This window comes from Littorina saxatilis, linkage group LG5, assembly GCF_037325665.1.
Source record: "Littorina saxatilis isolate snail1 linkage group LG5, US_GU_Lsax_2.0, whole genome shotgun sequence".
In the NCBI taxonomy this organism is placed as follows: Eukaryota; Metazoa; Mollusca; class Gastropoda; order Littorinimorpha; family Littorinidae; genus Littorina; species Littorina saxatilis.
In genome coordinates, this window is record NC_090249.1 from 47,760,993 (window position 1) to 47,777,446 (window position 16,454).

General features: G+C 40.6%; 1 protein-coding gene across 4 annotated transcripts; it reads left to right on the forward strand.

Annotated features, from left to right (window-relative positions):
• The first annotated feature begins 3,394 nt into the window (after positions 1-3,394).
• LOC138967322 (ciliary microtubule inner protein 2C-like) lies at positions 3,395-12,606 on the forward strand. 4 transcript variants are annotated; one of them, XR_011455915.1, is made up of 7 exons: positions 3,395-3,569; positions 4,386-4,659; positions 6,181-6,293; positions 6,779-6,849; positions 6,971-7,041; positions 9,370-9,416; positions 11,418-11,510. XR_011455915.1 is itself a non-coding variant. In XM_070339856.1 (6 exons), exons 1-6 carry the CDS (start codon positions 3,499-3,501, stop codon positions 11,433-11,435), a joined length of 594 nt encoding a protein of 197 aa, XP_070195957.1. In that variant the 5' UTR covers positions 3,395-3,498; the 3' UTR covers positions 11,436-12,606. The 4 variants fall into 4 exon arrangements, 3 of the variants coding, with proteins under 3 accessions (XP_070195957.1, XP_070195956.1, XP_070195955.1); XM_070339856.1 differs by lacking the exon at positions 6,779-6,849 and having other exon boundaries at positions 11,418-12,606; XM_070339855.1 differs by lacking the exon at positions 6,971-7,041 and having other exon boundaries at positions 3,396-3,569; positions 11,418-12,606.
• The last annotated feature ends 3,848 nt before the right edge of the window (positions 12,607-16,454 follow it).

A 16,454-nucleotide genomic window follows, 5' to 3' on the forward strand; every position in this document is an offset into this window, starting at 1 on the left:
CACCACATTGCTGCACACAAGATTGCTGGTAGTCTTCCGCCTGGAAATGTCAGTGACCTGCCAGTTTTTCATGCATTAACAGGATGTGACACCGTGTACTTTTTCTCGTCAAAAGGCAAGACAACAGCATGGACATCTTGGGCAGCTTTTCCAGAAGCAATTTCAGCTTTCCTTGAACTTGCTGCAATGAGAAAACCTTTCAGCGATTGCATCAGCAAGATTGAACAGTTTGTTGTCTTGATGTATGAGAACAGCACATCGTCAACAGTCCATGAAGCAAGGCAACGCTTGTTCTCTCAAAAGTGCTGTTCCATTGAGAACATTCCTCCCACCTCCGATGCTCTGCATCAGCATGTTCTCCGCACTGCCTACCGAGCAGGGTTTGTATGGGGGCAATCTCTGCAGAATGCTCCCTCTTTACTTTCTCCAAAGGACTGGGGTTGGACCAAAGAAGAAAAAGAGGGGTGTAAGCCCTTGTGGACCACTTTGCTCCAGGCTGAAGATTCCTGTTACGAACTGATTCGCTGTGGGTGCAAAAAAGGCTGCAAAGCAAGGTGCAAATGTGGAGCTGCAGGTCTTCAGTGCACCGCCCTTTGCAACTGTGGCGGGGACTGTGGGGAAGAGTAACAAATCCTAGCGTCACCTGCAAGTTCTGTGAGTTGACAAACATTCCTTTGGTACACTGACGATTCAAATAGTGTTATGTTCAAGTGTTTGTTGGAAAACTGTGTTTTTTTAATTCTTTTTGACACTAACAAAATACATTAATTCATGATTTTGTTTATGTTGGATGTTGATCGGGATTTAAAAAAAACTGGTTTTGCATACATGTACTCATAAAAAGAGATTTTTTCTTTTTTGTGTGCTTATGGAAATAGATTTTCACACACACACACACACACACACACACACACACACACACACACACACACACACACACACATACACACACACACACACACACACACACACACACAGAAAAATGTGATGTGGATTTTGAAATGTACATGTAAAGTTTTGCTTAGCTTTAACCATCTTATCTGATGTTAAACAACCTTCTGAAATCGGTTTTACATTTGTACTTGTGAAGGACGAAATGAGTGGAAAGCATGTAGATTAATATATTTCATTAGAGTGATACAAGTGTTTTGTGTCTGTGCATACATGTAGATATTTTGTTCTAAGATAGTTCTTTGGAGGCAAACGTCTTTCGCTCCCGGTAGTGATGACCTATATTTCAGCAAAAAATAGGTCATATGAGATAGATGAACTTGTCAAAGATAATCAAAAGGTCACAGACTATTGACGGAATTTATTTGGTTAACTGTTATAGATATTACCTCGTGACAACAAAAAAAGCATTTATTGATCCCTGTGACTGTGACAGAATGGTTGGAGACTGTCGAGGGCACACCGTGTGACCTACTTTTGAAAGGTCGGTCCCTGTGTCTGTCAATGAATACGCTTACCTCTAATGAAATATATCAATCTACATGTTTTCCACTCTTTTGTTTGAAAATGCACGCTTTAAATTAATTTTCAAACGCCACACAACGCTACAATGGGGTTCCGGGCAGCTATGACCTATTTTTAATCTAATGTAGGTCATCACACATATGAATCGATCAAGTGTTTTGAAAAACTTGTAGATTAATCCAGGACATTATGTGATCAACTGTTTTAAATTATATCCCTGTAACAAAAATGCATTTATTGATCCATGTAAACGTTTTCACCGAATGTCTGGAGACTGTCGAGGGCATACCGTGTGACCTACTTTTGAAGCGTCGGTACCCAGTGTCTGTCAACACAAACGCTTGCTTCTATTAAAAATATTCATCTACATGCTTTTCCACACACGTGTGTAAAAAAGGCATGCTTCGAACTCGATTTGCATTCTAATGGGGGTGTCTGTTGCCCAACATGCTCACTATAGCGTCCGTTCCTACGGGACTCTCAGCTATCACTTCCTACGGCACTTACTCTACACACACATCATTACAGGGACCTATATTTAGAGGTCTATGATCATTATTATATTTAGTCAAGTTTTGACTAAATATTTTAACATCGAGGGGGAATCGAAACGAGGGTCGTGGTGTATGTGCGTGTGTCTGTCTGTCTGTGTGTGTGTGTAGAGCGATTCAGACTAAACTACTGGACCGATCTTTATGAAATTTGACATGAGAGTTCCTGGGTATGAAATCCCCAGACGTTTTTTTCATTTTTTTGATAAATGTCTTTGATGACGTCATATCCGGCTTTTCGTGAAAGTTGAGGCGGCACTGTCACGCCCTCATTTTTCAACCAAATTGGTTGAAATTTTGGTCAAGTAATCTTCGACGAAGCCCGGACTTCGGTATTGCATTTCAGCTTGGTGGCTTAAAAATTAATTAATGACTTTGGTCATTAAAAATCTGAAAATTGTAAAAAAAAATAAAAATTTATAAAACGATCCAAATTTACGTTTATCTTATTCTCCATCATTTGCTGATTCCAAAAACATATAAATATGTTATATTCGGATTAAAAACAAGCTCTGAAAATTAAATATATAAAAATTATTATCAAAATTAAATTGTCCAAATCAATTTAAAAACACTTTCATCTTATTCCTTGTCGGTTCCTGATTCCAAAAACATATAGATATGATATGTTTGGATTAAAAACACGCTCAGAAAGTTAAAACAAAGAGAGGTAAAGAAAAGCGTGCTATCCTTCTTAGCGCAACTACTACCCCGCTCTTCTTGTCAATTTCACTGCCTTTGCCATGAGCGGTGGACTGACGATGCTACGAGTATACGGTCTTGCTGAAAAATGGCATTGCGTTCAGTTTCATTCTGTGAGTTCGACAGCTACTTGACTAAATATTGTATTTTCGCCTTACGCGACTTGTTATTATTATGGTCGCTAACCGCTCCCTCTAAACTCACACTTTTATGTGTGTGTGTGTGTGGGTGTGTGTGTGTGGGTGTGTGTACGTGTCGTCATTTGTGTGTGCGTACATGCGTGCGCGCGCGTGTCTCTGTGTCTCAAAGAAAAAAATACGATTTACACGAGGCTCCTCATTCTGATAATGATCGGTCCACTATCCGCGCTCATGAGACCCAAAGGGAAGTAACTCATTTTGACCTGAGTTCAGGATGGAGGCTCCTATGATCCGCTGAGCCATGGGGAACGTAGTTGTGCGGATGCTTTTCAGTGTTTTGTGTAACTAAGCATTGCGGAAGAATGAAATAAAATAAAACGGACGCTTGAATGTAACCTTAATTTCAAGGAAATAGTTTTGATTATTATAGGCATACCCAAACTACCATGTTCAACTGCTGTTTGAATGTGTAACCCGCTAGATAAAAGAAAACTATTTTTTTATGCGGAGTAATATAGTTGCGCGAGACGGCGGAAGTGCAATTGGTGCAGGCTTCCCTATCAACGTGTGGTGGGCAGTATTTGTGTATCTGGCGACAGTTTCGTTCACACAGCAAGAAACAAATCAAAATGTCACGCGCGGCGGGTACTCTCATCACCACCAACAATGCGACTTATTTTCCGCCACGATTCATGCCAGGGTAGGTATATATCATAAGTACAGACAGAACTTGAATCCCTAACATGGTGCAGTATTAAGAAGAAACAGTTGTGTTGATGGGCGAGTGTACGATTGAAAGCGAATTATTATCGCAAACGTTGGGCGTGATTTATAAAAAAACTAATAATTATGTGCTGACTATTGCATAAAGTCTGTCATTAACGATCAGCCTGCTAGCGGGAGCGGGAAAAGAAAACGTGTGTCGCTCCAAAGATAAGATACATCTAAATTTTCCAAGGGTAATAGAATAAGCTATTCCATATAATTTGTTGTTGTTGCATCCAGCCCTCACCCAAACTAGTGAAAACTCAGTTTAAGATATTACAGAATTACCAAATTGCCAACATGATTATTATTGATTAACTTTAATATATGTGCATAAGAGAGAGAGAGAGAGAGATCTAGGAAGAGAGAAAGAGAAAGTCTTACTCGATTAGTGTTCATAAAAATCATGCCCTGTCTGTGCGAAGCATATTCATGACATTCACTTTGAAAACATTTTCAGAATGAATTCTGATTGTTATGTCCCTGTATTGACTTGTTTCAAGCTGTTAATGTTATTAACAACATTAATTGACTGTTTGACAAATACTGCGCATACTGTATAGTGGAACCCCCAATTTAAGACTTCCTCCTTTTTAAGACCTTGTTTTTTTCAAACTTTCTGTTCATAAACTCTGTAAAATTACCCCCATTTTAAGACTACCTCCTTTTTAAGACCTAATATTCTCAGATTTTTGGATGTCTTAAAAGGGGGGTTCCACTGTATTTACAACATTAATTGACTGTTGAACAGATACCGGGGATACTGTCCCACCATGAAGTACGACTATGGGGAGACGTACGGCAATGCCACATCCAAGTATTTCCAGGACTACCGCAGCTCTGTGCTCAACAGCTCCGCATCCAACTACAGCAACGGCGGCCAATTCCCCACATACTATACTCACAACCCTGATATGGTCATCAGCAACCGCAGCCGCAACCAAGATCGCTGGCTGTTGTCGCCCAAGTATCAGCTGTCCAACGTCGACCATGATCGCTCAGAGCAGATTCGCAGCGTGGATTATGTGAGAAAGTTTTGGATGATTTGGCGGCCTGAATTTTGTGTGACGAGGCTTTATTATAAGATGGGTCACACAGGGTTCGTACAGGTCATGGAAAACCTGGAAAGTCATGGAATTTGATTTTTAATTTTCCAGGCCTGGAAAGTCATGGAATTTCAATTCAAGCCATGGAAAGTCATGGAATTTAACAAAAATAAGAAAGAAAAACAAAAATTAACCTTTAGCATGCAGCGGCGATTTTCGTCGCCCAGCCATTCCCCTCCTTTGCCAGCCAGCGGCGATTTGCATCGCCAGCACAAGGCTTGTTCGTATGACCAACTTCTCGTTCGTATTTGCATACGAGAATAACGGTATTTTTAACGGCACTTGAGCCAAAGCGAGGCTCACTTCCTTCCGTTATCTTGTCGTGTCGTCTGCGCTGCATTTGAGTCGGTTTCGTCGAAGTTTTCTGCTTTTGTTTTTGCATCGATAAAGTACTTTAGCGCTTCGACAAGCAAGATGGAGGATGATGAGTTTGAAACTTTCTTTCGAGTTGTTTCTTGACAACAAAAAGTATGCGGAATTGGAACGAATTACCGAGGAAGATCTTCGCAATGAACTGTGTATCGCGGTGAAAAAAATGACAGTTCGTCAAGTCACAGTGACGCGGTTACGAAACGAAATTTACGAAAGTGCAGATGGATACAAACAATGGCTGGTCCAGTTTAGTGAAATGACAGGACCAGCAAACATTACCGATAATCTGACTGCGTAGCAAATGCTTGACTTGCTTGTCGAAGAGACACTGCGTAGAAACTGACTCAAATTCAGTGCAAAGCAAGCCAGTGTCAAAACTGGCAGTGACAAGACGTAAAAAGTTTGCGTGTTCGGAAATGGCGACCTGTGGATCTAGTCATGGAAAATGTTATTGAGGCTCATGGAAAGTCATGGAAAAGTCATGGAATTTTGTTTCTAAAAACCAGTGGGGACCCTGGTCACAGTGTGTGTGTGCGGGGGGTGTGGGGGGGTGTTTGTGTGTTTAATTGTGTTTGTGTGTGTGTGCATGCATGTGTGTGGATGGGAATGGCACACAGACATTTTCAATACAGTCATGTACTTCTATTTTGATTCACAAAAATTCAGAATACTTTAACTAAAGGCTAGAGCAGAAGAACTATGGCGACTGTGCATGAGAGCGATAAATAAAAATACAAAACAATACTGTACTCATGTAGGAACTAAGAAGATGAAACACACAATAGCTTTATAAAGACAATAGCATTTATGTTGAGATGCAAGTAGATTTTGTGTGTGTCCATCTGTTTGTCTTGCCTTTCTGATTTAGTCATCATAGTTTGTCGTCCTCAACAAAACTGGGCTAATTTTTGTCAATCTGTTTTCTTTAGTTGTAAAGATGATTCTTATTGAATCCTCTGAAGTAAGTTAATGCATGTTGATTTCTTTCTCAGAATGAACAACTCCGGCAAGTTGATTTTTTGTGTGCAGAATTTTACAGTTTGTATTCTTTGAAACATTTTTTTACAGCTCTCGCACAAGCACAGAGAACACTACAAGGATAAGACAGGAACTCTTAAGAGCGTTGACTTCTTCAAATTGCCGGTGTCAGCAGAAGACCAGTTCCGCACAAAGGATGTCTTGTGAGTTTGGAGCCAAAAGAAAAAAAAATTGACTTGATATCTCTTTTTGTTTGGAGTGGTTTCTGGCACTTGCTGTGTGTGTGTGGTCTGTTTTTTCTCTCTCGTATTTTTCACTCCACATGCACTTTAGAAGAGGAATTTCACGTGCATGCAACTGTCGTACTCAGCTTGTCTCTACTATTTTTTGTGTGCACTTTTCTGTGATCAGTCTGTCACATTGTAATGGGTGAAAATAGAGTTAACAGTGTTATGTTTTAGAATGATTACTGTTATTAAAATGCACGATGCTAATGTTTTAAATAGATTTTAAAAGTGTCGATGAACAACCATTTTGTTATTCAGAGTTAGGATAACATTTTTTTCTTGATTTGTAAAAGTTTGGATGGAACCATATGCAAATCAGTGTTGCGATGACTTTGTTTTCATTGGATTTTGTAAGAATTGAGAATTATTTCTTTAATTTTTACTTTGATAATGCCGCACAGCGTTAACAGAACACTTCCACCATATAAGCAAGACAAGATGGAGATAGACGGAGATGGTGACCTACATAAAAGTAGGTTTTAGTTTTTAGTCCTTTTAGTTTATTCTTTTACTCAAGATGCTTTTATTTGATTTGAATTTAGTGAGATTTAATTTTGTGTTTTAACTTAATGTCTTTTAATAATGTTGAACAGGCCTAGGAAGCCTTTGCCGCCATATATGCAAGGCAAAATGGAAATAGATGGGGATGGGGACATACGCAAAAGTAGGTTTTAATTTCGTTTCTGCTTTTCAATTGAAGATTACAGTGGAACCTCCCTTTCAAGACCTTCAGAAATCTAAGAAAATTAAGGAGTCTTAAAATGGGGCTAAATTTACAGATGTTATGAACAGAAAGTCTGAGAAAACTGATTTGGAAAAGAGAGAGGCTTAAATTGGGGGTCTTAAAAGGGGGCTTCCACTTCATTCTGACTTTAAATGCTTGCTTTTTTGAAGAATGGGTTGAGGATTTTATATCTTCAATAAGCATGCTGTTTTTTTGTAGTTGTGCTCGTTAGATTTATTATCTTTGGTGGATATAAAGAAAAAGATCTTGACCTTTTCACGGTGAGTTTTGATCTCTTATATTTCACACAAAAAAGAAGTTTAGTATCGGTGTGTTTTCTGACTATTATGATGTTCCTTTGTGTGTTCTTTATGTTGCACTTCCTTCGAAAGTAAGATGTTTGCAATTAACTTTCATTCATCTTTTATTTAGTGAGTTTGAGTAGACTGAACAGATTTTAATTTGAGTGCATGTAGCTATATATTACTGATTACTCGCCGAACTGCCTTTATTTTATAAGCAAAAGCTAGTGTTGCTTGACCTACCCATTCAGATTCAGAAATTCTGGCTGCTATCCCTTGGTATATACATGCAGTGACAGAATCGCGCTACCCATTTTTGTCCCCTGCATGATGAATAAATTTATGTTTTCCAAGAAACAAACTGGTTATAAAGGCAGCGTGCTTCCAAATGAGCTACGTCTTTAAACCTATCAAGCATTTTTTCTCAGATTTTTTAGAAAAAATTTCTCCCTGAAAGAAGTCGTCCTATATGAGTTTACCTGTAAACTGGTAATCAATGCTTCACATTCTTTTGGCTAAAATACTTTGCTACTTATATATATATGCAGATTGTAAATAGTAGATGTAGCTAGTTAGTCACTTTACCATATACTCGTACAGTACTGAATGGAATCTTCTTCTTGGTAAACTAATCGCAAAATAGCTTGACATTCACTAATGTCGCAGATTAAAATGCAAAGTTCGTTATTCATTTCTTGCCTGATATCAGTGTGAGCTTCTTCTGTATGTTCAAAGTAATTTGATGAATAGTTCTGCAGTTACAAAAGAACTCAGTATACATGTACATATACTGTAGAACAAGTGGACAGGAAAATTGAGAAGGCAGAGGTTTGGATGAGAGAGAGAGAGAGAGAGAGAGAGAGAGAGAGAGAGAGAGAGAGAGAGAGAGAGAGAGAGAGAGAGAGAGAGAGAGAGAGAGAGAGAGAGAGAGAGAGAGAGAGAGAGAGAGAGAGAGAGAGAGAGAGAGAGAGAGAGAGAGAGAGCGAGAGGTGGGGGTGGGTGGGTTGAAGGGGGAGCAGAACATTGATATATTTACCTTTGTATGTGTATTATCTACATAATACAATGTACTTTAAGGAAGTGTTTAGAAATATGGTATATAGTATTTCACATGCTGTTCAACAGTCAAGTTGACAGGGGGACTCCAGCCCTAACCTTTGATGGGTTTTTTGAGTCACTTGAGAAAAAGTGACTCTATGTAATCGGTCAGTGTTAGTCTGTCCGGCCGGCCGGCCGGCCAGCCGGCCGGCCGTCCGTAGACACCACCTTAACGTTGGACTTTTCTCGGAAACTATCAAAGCGATCGGGCTCATATTTTGTTTAGTCGTGACCTCCAATGACCTCTACACTTTAACGATGGTTTCGTTGACCTTTGACCTTTTTCAAGGTCACAGGTCAGCGTCAAAGGAAAAATTAGACATTTTATATCTTTTCTCGGAAACTATCAAAGCGATCGGGCTCATATTTTGTTTAGTCGTGACCTCCAATGACCTCTACACTTTAACGATGGTTTCGTTGACCTTTGACCTTTTTCAAGGTCACAGGTCAGCGTCAAAGGAAAAATTAGACATTTTATATCTTTGACAAAGTTCATCGGATGTGATTGAAACTTTGTAGGATTATTCTTTACATCAAAGTATTTACAACTGTAGCCTTTTACGAACGTTATCAGAAAAACAAGGGAGATAACTAGCCTTTTCTGTTCGGCAACACACAACTTAACGTTGGGCTTTTCTCGGAAACTATAAAAGTGACCGGGCTCAAATTTTATGTGAACGTGACTCATTGTGTTGTGAATAGCAATTTCTTCCTGTCCATCTGATGCCTCATATAATATTCAGAACTGCGAAAGTGACTCGATCGAGCGTTTGCTCTTCTTGTTTTTCTAATGATGTGCTGTGTTGTTGTTTTTGAGTGACATGTTGTTTGGCGTGAACTGATGTGTGACTTCTATTGCACTTCAAAGATAAGCGTGGATTGGCAGTGGAACGAAAGTATGACCGACTAATCAAGGTGAGTCTGTATGCATGCTTCTTCCAACTGGTTTCAGGCAGTTTCTTGTGCTGTTGAAATCAGTTGGTTTCAAGAAATTTCTTGTGCTAACATCAGCTGCATGGTTTCAAGCAATTACTTATAATTGTGCTCACATGCATCAGCTGGTTTTAAGCAGTTTCTTGTGCTGTTGAAATCAGTTGGTTTCAAGAAATTTCTTGTGCTAACATCAGCTGCATGGTTTCAAGCAATTACTTGTGCTCACATGCATCAGCTGGTTTTAAGCAGTTTCTTGTGCTGTTGAAATCAGTTGGTTTCAAGCAATTATACTTGTGCAGACATGCATCGAGCTGGTTTCAAGAAGTTAATTCTTGTGGTGACATCAGGGGGCTTGAAGAAATTTATTGTGCTGACAGCAGAGACATAAACTAGAGAAGAGTACCCTTTGTTATAATGCCAGGAATTAAAAAGAAAAAAGTCTTTCAGCATGCTTCTTCCAACTGGTTTCATGCAATTACTTGTGCTGACATCAGTTGGTTTCAAGTAATTTCTTGTGCTGACATCAGCTGGTTTCAAGCAATTACTTGTGCTAAAATCAGCTGGTTTTAAGTAATTTCTTGTGCTGACGTCAACTGGTTTCAAACAAATACTTGTGCTGTCATCAGCTGGTTTCAAGCAATTTCTTTAAAAAAAAAAGGGTTGTGTTGGCTGGAAGGCAATGTAACTAACTTACAAAGTTGAAACAATGCATGGTGACTAACGTGAGGGTGGGGATGGAGTGGGGGTGGTGAACAACTGGGATGAGGTGCACGAAGCAAACCTAGGTCTAACCCAACTGGATGGGAACCAGCCACGGGACAGGATAGCTAGGTTGAAATCACAACAAATCACAATTTTAACCAATCTGATCCCACGGCTGCGTACCACCAAGATTGGCTTTGTACACCCAAGCCTAGGTCTTGGCAGCAGGGGTGCCACGGTTTTTTGTTTTGTTTTATTTGGGTGTGGTCTGGTTTGGGTCTGGTTTTTGTTTCGGAGTCACTTTGATGCACAAAGTTTTTTTACCAAGTTTTGAATGTTTTGCATTATCTACCAAGGACTGTATTTTCAGTGGTTGATCAGTGATTATTTAGAAAAAGGTATTTGACACACACACACACGCACGCACGCACCCACACACACACTCCACCTCCCCTTTCCAACCCATCAATCACCCACCTGATTTCTACATTTCTCTGCATTATTTTCATTTCATTTTATCTTCTGAATGCATTTTGCATTTTTATTTTTATATACATTTTTTTCACCTTCCAATAGGAAGGTTTCCGCCAGTTATCTCTCTGAGGTTTTGGGTGCTTAGAGAGTACCATTCCCCTTGCGGGGGCATAAAACATCGAGGTTATAAGCAGGGTCAAGGGGAAGGTCGGCTGGGCGGACAGGAGTATGACGGTTTACCAGTGTCAAAACCTGGTGTTACCCATTATCACGTGATAATTACTAATTAACGCTGTCGGTTACTGTTTTCAATCTGTTAGTTACTAATTTTCATGCGAAAATTACTAATTTTTAGTTTTGGCACTAGCAATCTGTCAGGAAGGGAGCCAAAACTAAAAATTAGTAAATAACAGGTGAAAGTAATTTTTCCAGAAAAATGAGGTTTTGGCACTGAGTAAGCCGTCATACAGGAGACTTCAATAGGAAGGTTTCCACCAGTTATCTCTCTTTGAGGTTTTGGGTGCTTTATAGAGAGTACCGTACGTCTTGCGGGGGCATAAAACATCGAGGTCACAAGCAGGGTCAAGGGGAAGGTCGCTGGGCGGACAGGAGACTATTGTATGCTTCTTTAGTGAATTTTATATGTTTAGTATTTGTTTAAGAACAGCTTCGTTAGACAAGGCAATGTGCCTTAAACCTTTATCCTTTGTAAAATAACGTTTGTTCGTTAGTTCGTTTGTGTCCTACCCACGCACACGCACTCATCATTACACATTTTAACTGTGGTGACTCTGCCTGTCCTGACAGTATCATCATGTCCACTAAATACTCGGACGACATCAACCTGCCCAATCTTGACCATGCGGCCAGACGTCAGCCACTCATCCGTCGATTCAACCCCAAGACCAACCTCCGCGACAGGGAGATGCGTGACGTCCACTTCGAGAAACGATAATTACGTGGCGTTTAGTGAAAAACTTTGGAGCTTTTTGGCCAGAATTTTTCAGCCAAAATATTTACTGTACAGAAAAGAAGCCAAACCAGTATTACATGTTTTGTTATTCTGGTGAAATGTGCATACAGGGTTGATAGAAAAAACAAACTGTGATAAAGTCTCCAGCCTTGAGGATCTCGTTTCTTTGAGAGAGAAAAATGAGGAAAAAAATGAGTAAAAGAAAAATATGAAAAACAACAAATGGTCATATTGAAAAACCATACGGGATGAAGGATTCATAGATTCTCTTCACTACAAGATCCATTTTTACAGAAAAAAATACAACGTTGAAAACAGTTTATAGCAGATTCAATCTGCTATGTTCATCCATGAAAATCTTACTTTGTGCAAACCGGTATTGAACATTATAAACTACTTAGTTTTGTTGCTTTGAGTTTTGATTTTTGTACACCTGAAGAGGAAAAGACAACATTGAGAAAAAAACAAAACAAAACACCTTGGATAGCTATTCATTGCTTTGTTCTTCTTCATGGATCATTTGTTCATGCACATCATATCATGTGCCAATAGTTCACGTACAGATCAGTTGCAAATTGTGACTGAATATACGTACGTAGTTGTCATATTTTTTCCCATCACTGTAAAACAGTGTGACGATCGATTTATTTGTGCCTGCAAATTTCATTTGAGTGTGCAATCATGATGTTAGTTATTTTGTATTGTTTATAGCTGTCCTACTATTTTGATCTGAGATGCAAAATGCTTAGCTTCTTCTCAGCCTCTCATCATGTGTTTGAACCATTGTTATAATAATTTCACCACAGTCTTTCTTTTCGCAATGCTTTCCGTACATGTATTTTCTGGGTTTTATTTTGAAGAGTGTATGAAATCTTCAATGAGGAACATATTAAAAGAGAAAAGCATATAATGGTGTTGAAATTATTGCACTGTGGATATCACATTTAAAGGTGCCTGCATCTGATGTTTTGGGAAGAAAATTTAAAAAGTAAGAATAAACAATCACTTCATTACAAGTTGAAATTCACTCTTTATTGTACATGTGTGTGAGTGGTGCTTTTGAGTGTGTACGTGCATGTACCGTAAAGTACCTTGTAAGTGCCCAGTATCGAGTAAGCGCCCACCCCCCACGTTTAGTCCAAAACCGTGCATAGGGTATAATTATTACCTTGTAAGCGCCCACCCCCCACTTTACACCATTGAAATCAGGGGAAATAAAGATTCCGCACTTGATCTGCTAGTTTTGTGAATGATTTCCCTTTCTTGCAAACCCTATCATGCACGTGTGTCTGCACGCCTTGGATCCAAACGCCTGCAAGTCAATGATTACAAGATGCCGCGGATCAAATCGTACACCGTTGCATTTAAGCTGTCAGCTCTTGACTATTTGGATAATAACGCCAATGGAAATGTGTCGCAAACAGCAAGTGAGTTTGGGGTAGATAGAAAAAGGACACGAGAATGGCGAGAGAATCGCGATACCCTGTTACGTTACCAGGCCGGAAAGAAAAAGAAGAAGTGAAAGTTACATGGCGGTCGAGACGTCAGATCAGAAGAGGTAGATGAAGGTGTGTTAGAATATCTTGATCAAGAGCGGGCGGAAGGGCGTGTCGTCCGCAACAAAGATTTGCAAAGAAGAGCCGCCTTAGAACTGGCTGGTGGACTGGACATAGACGAATTTGCCGCATCACCTATATGTGGCTGAAGCGTTGGAAACAAAGGCATGCTGTCTCCACTCGGCGAGGTACCAATACCAGCCAGAAAGTTCCGAGGAGCAACTGTTTGAGTATCGTGTGAATATCGCGAGACAGAGACACCGTCACGCGTACCCCTTGAATGACATTCTAAACATGGACCAAACCATGGTCAGGTTTGACATGGTACCAGGCCGAACTCACAACAGGAAGGGTGAGAAACATGTGAGAACGAAGACAACAATTAAGAGCTGAGAAACGTGTCTTCACTGTTGCCCTATTCATTGCTGCCGACGGAACAAAGTTCCCGGCCCTTGTGCTCCTGAAGGAACGAACTGGAGAGATCCCACAACGAGTGAGACTGCAACTGCCAGACAATGTACGTGTAAGTGCGACAAGAAACGGCTGGATGACCAGAGAGGCTCTCCTGTCCTGGATACAGCGGATCGGATCCTGGGTCCCTCCGACACTCGTCGCCTCCTTGTTCTGGATAGCTACACTGCACCAGGGACCTAATATAGGTCTATGACTGCACACAGGACAGCCGAGGTGAGGGCTGCTTTGACTGAGCGTAACGTGGACCTCGTCTTTGTCCCTGGCGGCTGCACTGCGCTTGCCCAGCGAATCGACGTTGGCATCGCCAAATCTTTTAAGGATGGCGTTCGAGACTGTTGGGTGGAGTGGATGACGCAGCCCAGGCCCCCAGCTGTCGCTGGTAACCTCACGCAGCCGACGAGACAAGACGTCATCAACTGGGTAGGACACGCCTGGGAACGGGTGAACCCTGACCACAGGCGGAAGGTATCGTCCACTGGACCACTACTATCACAGAAAGACTATGAAAGTAGTGGTCCAGTGAACGATACCTTCCGCCTGTGATTGAACTAGCTTCTGCAAAAGAGCTGTCTGAACAGCAAGCATCAGCAATTGCTGCTGACGAGAAAGTTTTTGCTGCGAAGCACTCATACAATCGACAGAATCAGCGACACTGTCCAGCAAATCATGATTCATCTCCATCTTACAGTCAACATCGCAGTCAAAATCCAGCAGTCCAGTGTGATCGGTGTGGTTCAAAGACACATTCAGGTTCTGAATGCAGGTGTTCGCGTCCTGCTTAGCACAATACGCTACCGCGCTAATCTGGCGTGTCAATACTCAATATCACTACGTTTTGCACGTGGAAGGTGAGCGATTTCCTTCACGCGGGGATTGGCGACGCTGAACTGTCTGTGTTGACGGTCTAAAAATAGCCCAAGTCCTGAAGAACATAGCAATAAAGAATTAATTATTTCTCGTAATTGGTAAGGACTTCAAAGCTAAAACTTTGCAGGAAGCTTAATTTATACGTCCCCGCAACGATGGGAAAAGCCCTGGAAGTAATTAAATAGGACAATGTCAGCCTTTAAGAGAGTGTTCAACCAAATCAGTGCCGACTCAAATGTACGGAGTTGATTATATAGGCCAAACAAAAATATATGTTGGTTTATGGTAACGTGACCAAAAGAGATAGGGTCGGTAGGTCGGCTATTTTATGTTTCTTCTTTTTTTTCTTATTCTAATTTAGTCGATTTTAAAAAAGTTTGCTTCCCTTAGTCTCGGCCGGTATGATTCGCAAAATGTGCAAAACATTTTAGTTTGTTTGATCAGAGACATGGTTTGATGAATGAAATACAAATTTTAGGGTCGTGGGAAAAAATAGGGTTACCCTAAACCAACATATTTTTGTGTGTGGCCTTAACAGATATGATCCTAATGTTTTTGTGAAGGGCTTAGAAAACTGACTTATAAAAGTGGACATTGCATTGAACGCTCCAGGAATCATCTGACGGCGAGGAATGAGCCTTCCGAAAGTAAGATTATGAACCTCCTCGTCTTCAGACTCTCTAAAGTTCCACTGACCCTCCAGGTCGAACGTCTGTGTGGAGCCCTGGACTACATCATTATGTACTATCAACACTCATTAAGTTATCACATACAGACACGCAATAGCTTTTCTCTAAAAGAAAAAAATAGTCAAAAACAATTCATAGTAATAACTTGGTTTACAGTTAACGGCCTAGTTAAAACAAAAGAAGTTATTTTGCAGGTAAAAACACAAAAGACAAGAAATTGCAAAAATATAGAGCATGCTAGGGTCAGTTGGGTCGCGTCTCAGGCCTATTTGGTTGTGTTGGTGGTGGGGGACGCGTAGGTGAGGGGAGGGAGGCTGAGAGGCAATACAATGTGTGTGTGTGGAGCGATACCCAGACAATTACTGGGCAGATTCTTATGAAACTTGTGTAACTTGCCCGGCCTCGCAAAAACACTCTATTTACACACAAAAATGACTTTTTTGACTAGTGTAAATAGCCTGACCTAGCGTACACACGCTATTTACACAAGTTGTGTGTGAATAACCTTTAAAGTCTATATGCACAAGTGCTTGTGTAAATAGCATTGTCAACTTTCTTTCTTTATTTGGTGTTTAACGTCGTTTTCAACCACGAAGGTTATATCGCGACGAGCATTGTCAACAAGGCCAGCTATTTACACAAGTGAACAAAAAGTCATATCTTGTGTAAATAGCGTTATTTTGCTCGGTCACAAGTACTCTGTGTACAAAACTTCTTCATTTGAGGCCAGGCTATTTACACAAATTGGAAGAGTTTCTTTCTTTGTCCTGTATGTTGGTACATGCCCTGGGATGTTCTTTTTGTTATGACTCAATGTAATGACTTAATGTTTTAATGAGAGCGGAGAGCTCGGGTTGTCTCCCAAGCTGTGTGTGTGTGTGAGTGTGTGCGTGTGTGTGTGCGTGCGTGTGTGTGTGTGTGCGCGTGCGTGTGTGTGTGAGTGTGTGTGTGTGAGTGTGTGTGCGCACGTGTGTGTGTGTGTCAGTGTGTGTGTCTAGTCTGTGTGTGTGTATGTCTTTCTGTCTGTGGAGAGCATATCTAAAAAAAAAAACCGTTTGTATGAGCGGTGCCTGTGTCAGATGTTTTGAGAAAAAAATCTTACAGTAAGAATAAACAAGTCGCGTAAGGCGAAATTACTACATTTAGTCAAGCTGTGGAACTCACAGAATGAAACTGAACGTAGTCCGCCGCTAGTGCAAAAGGCAGTGAAAGTGACGAGCCTGCTTGCTGTGCTTCATAGCACGCTTTACTGTACCTCTCTTCGTTTTAACTTTCTGAGCGTGTT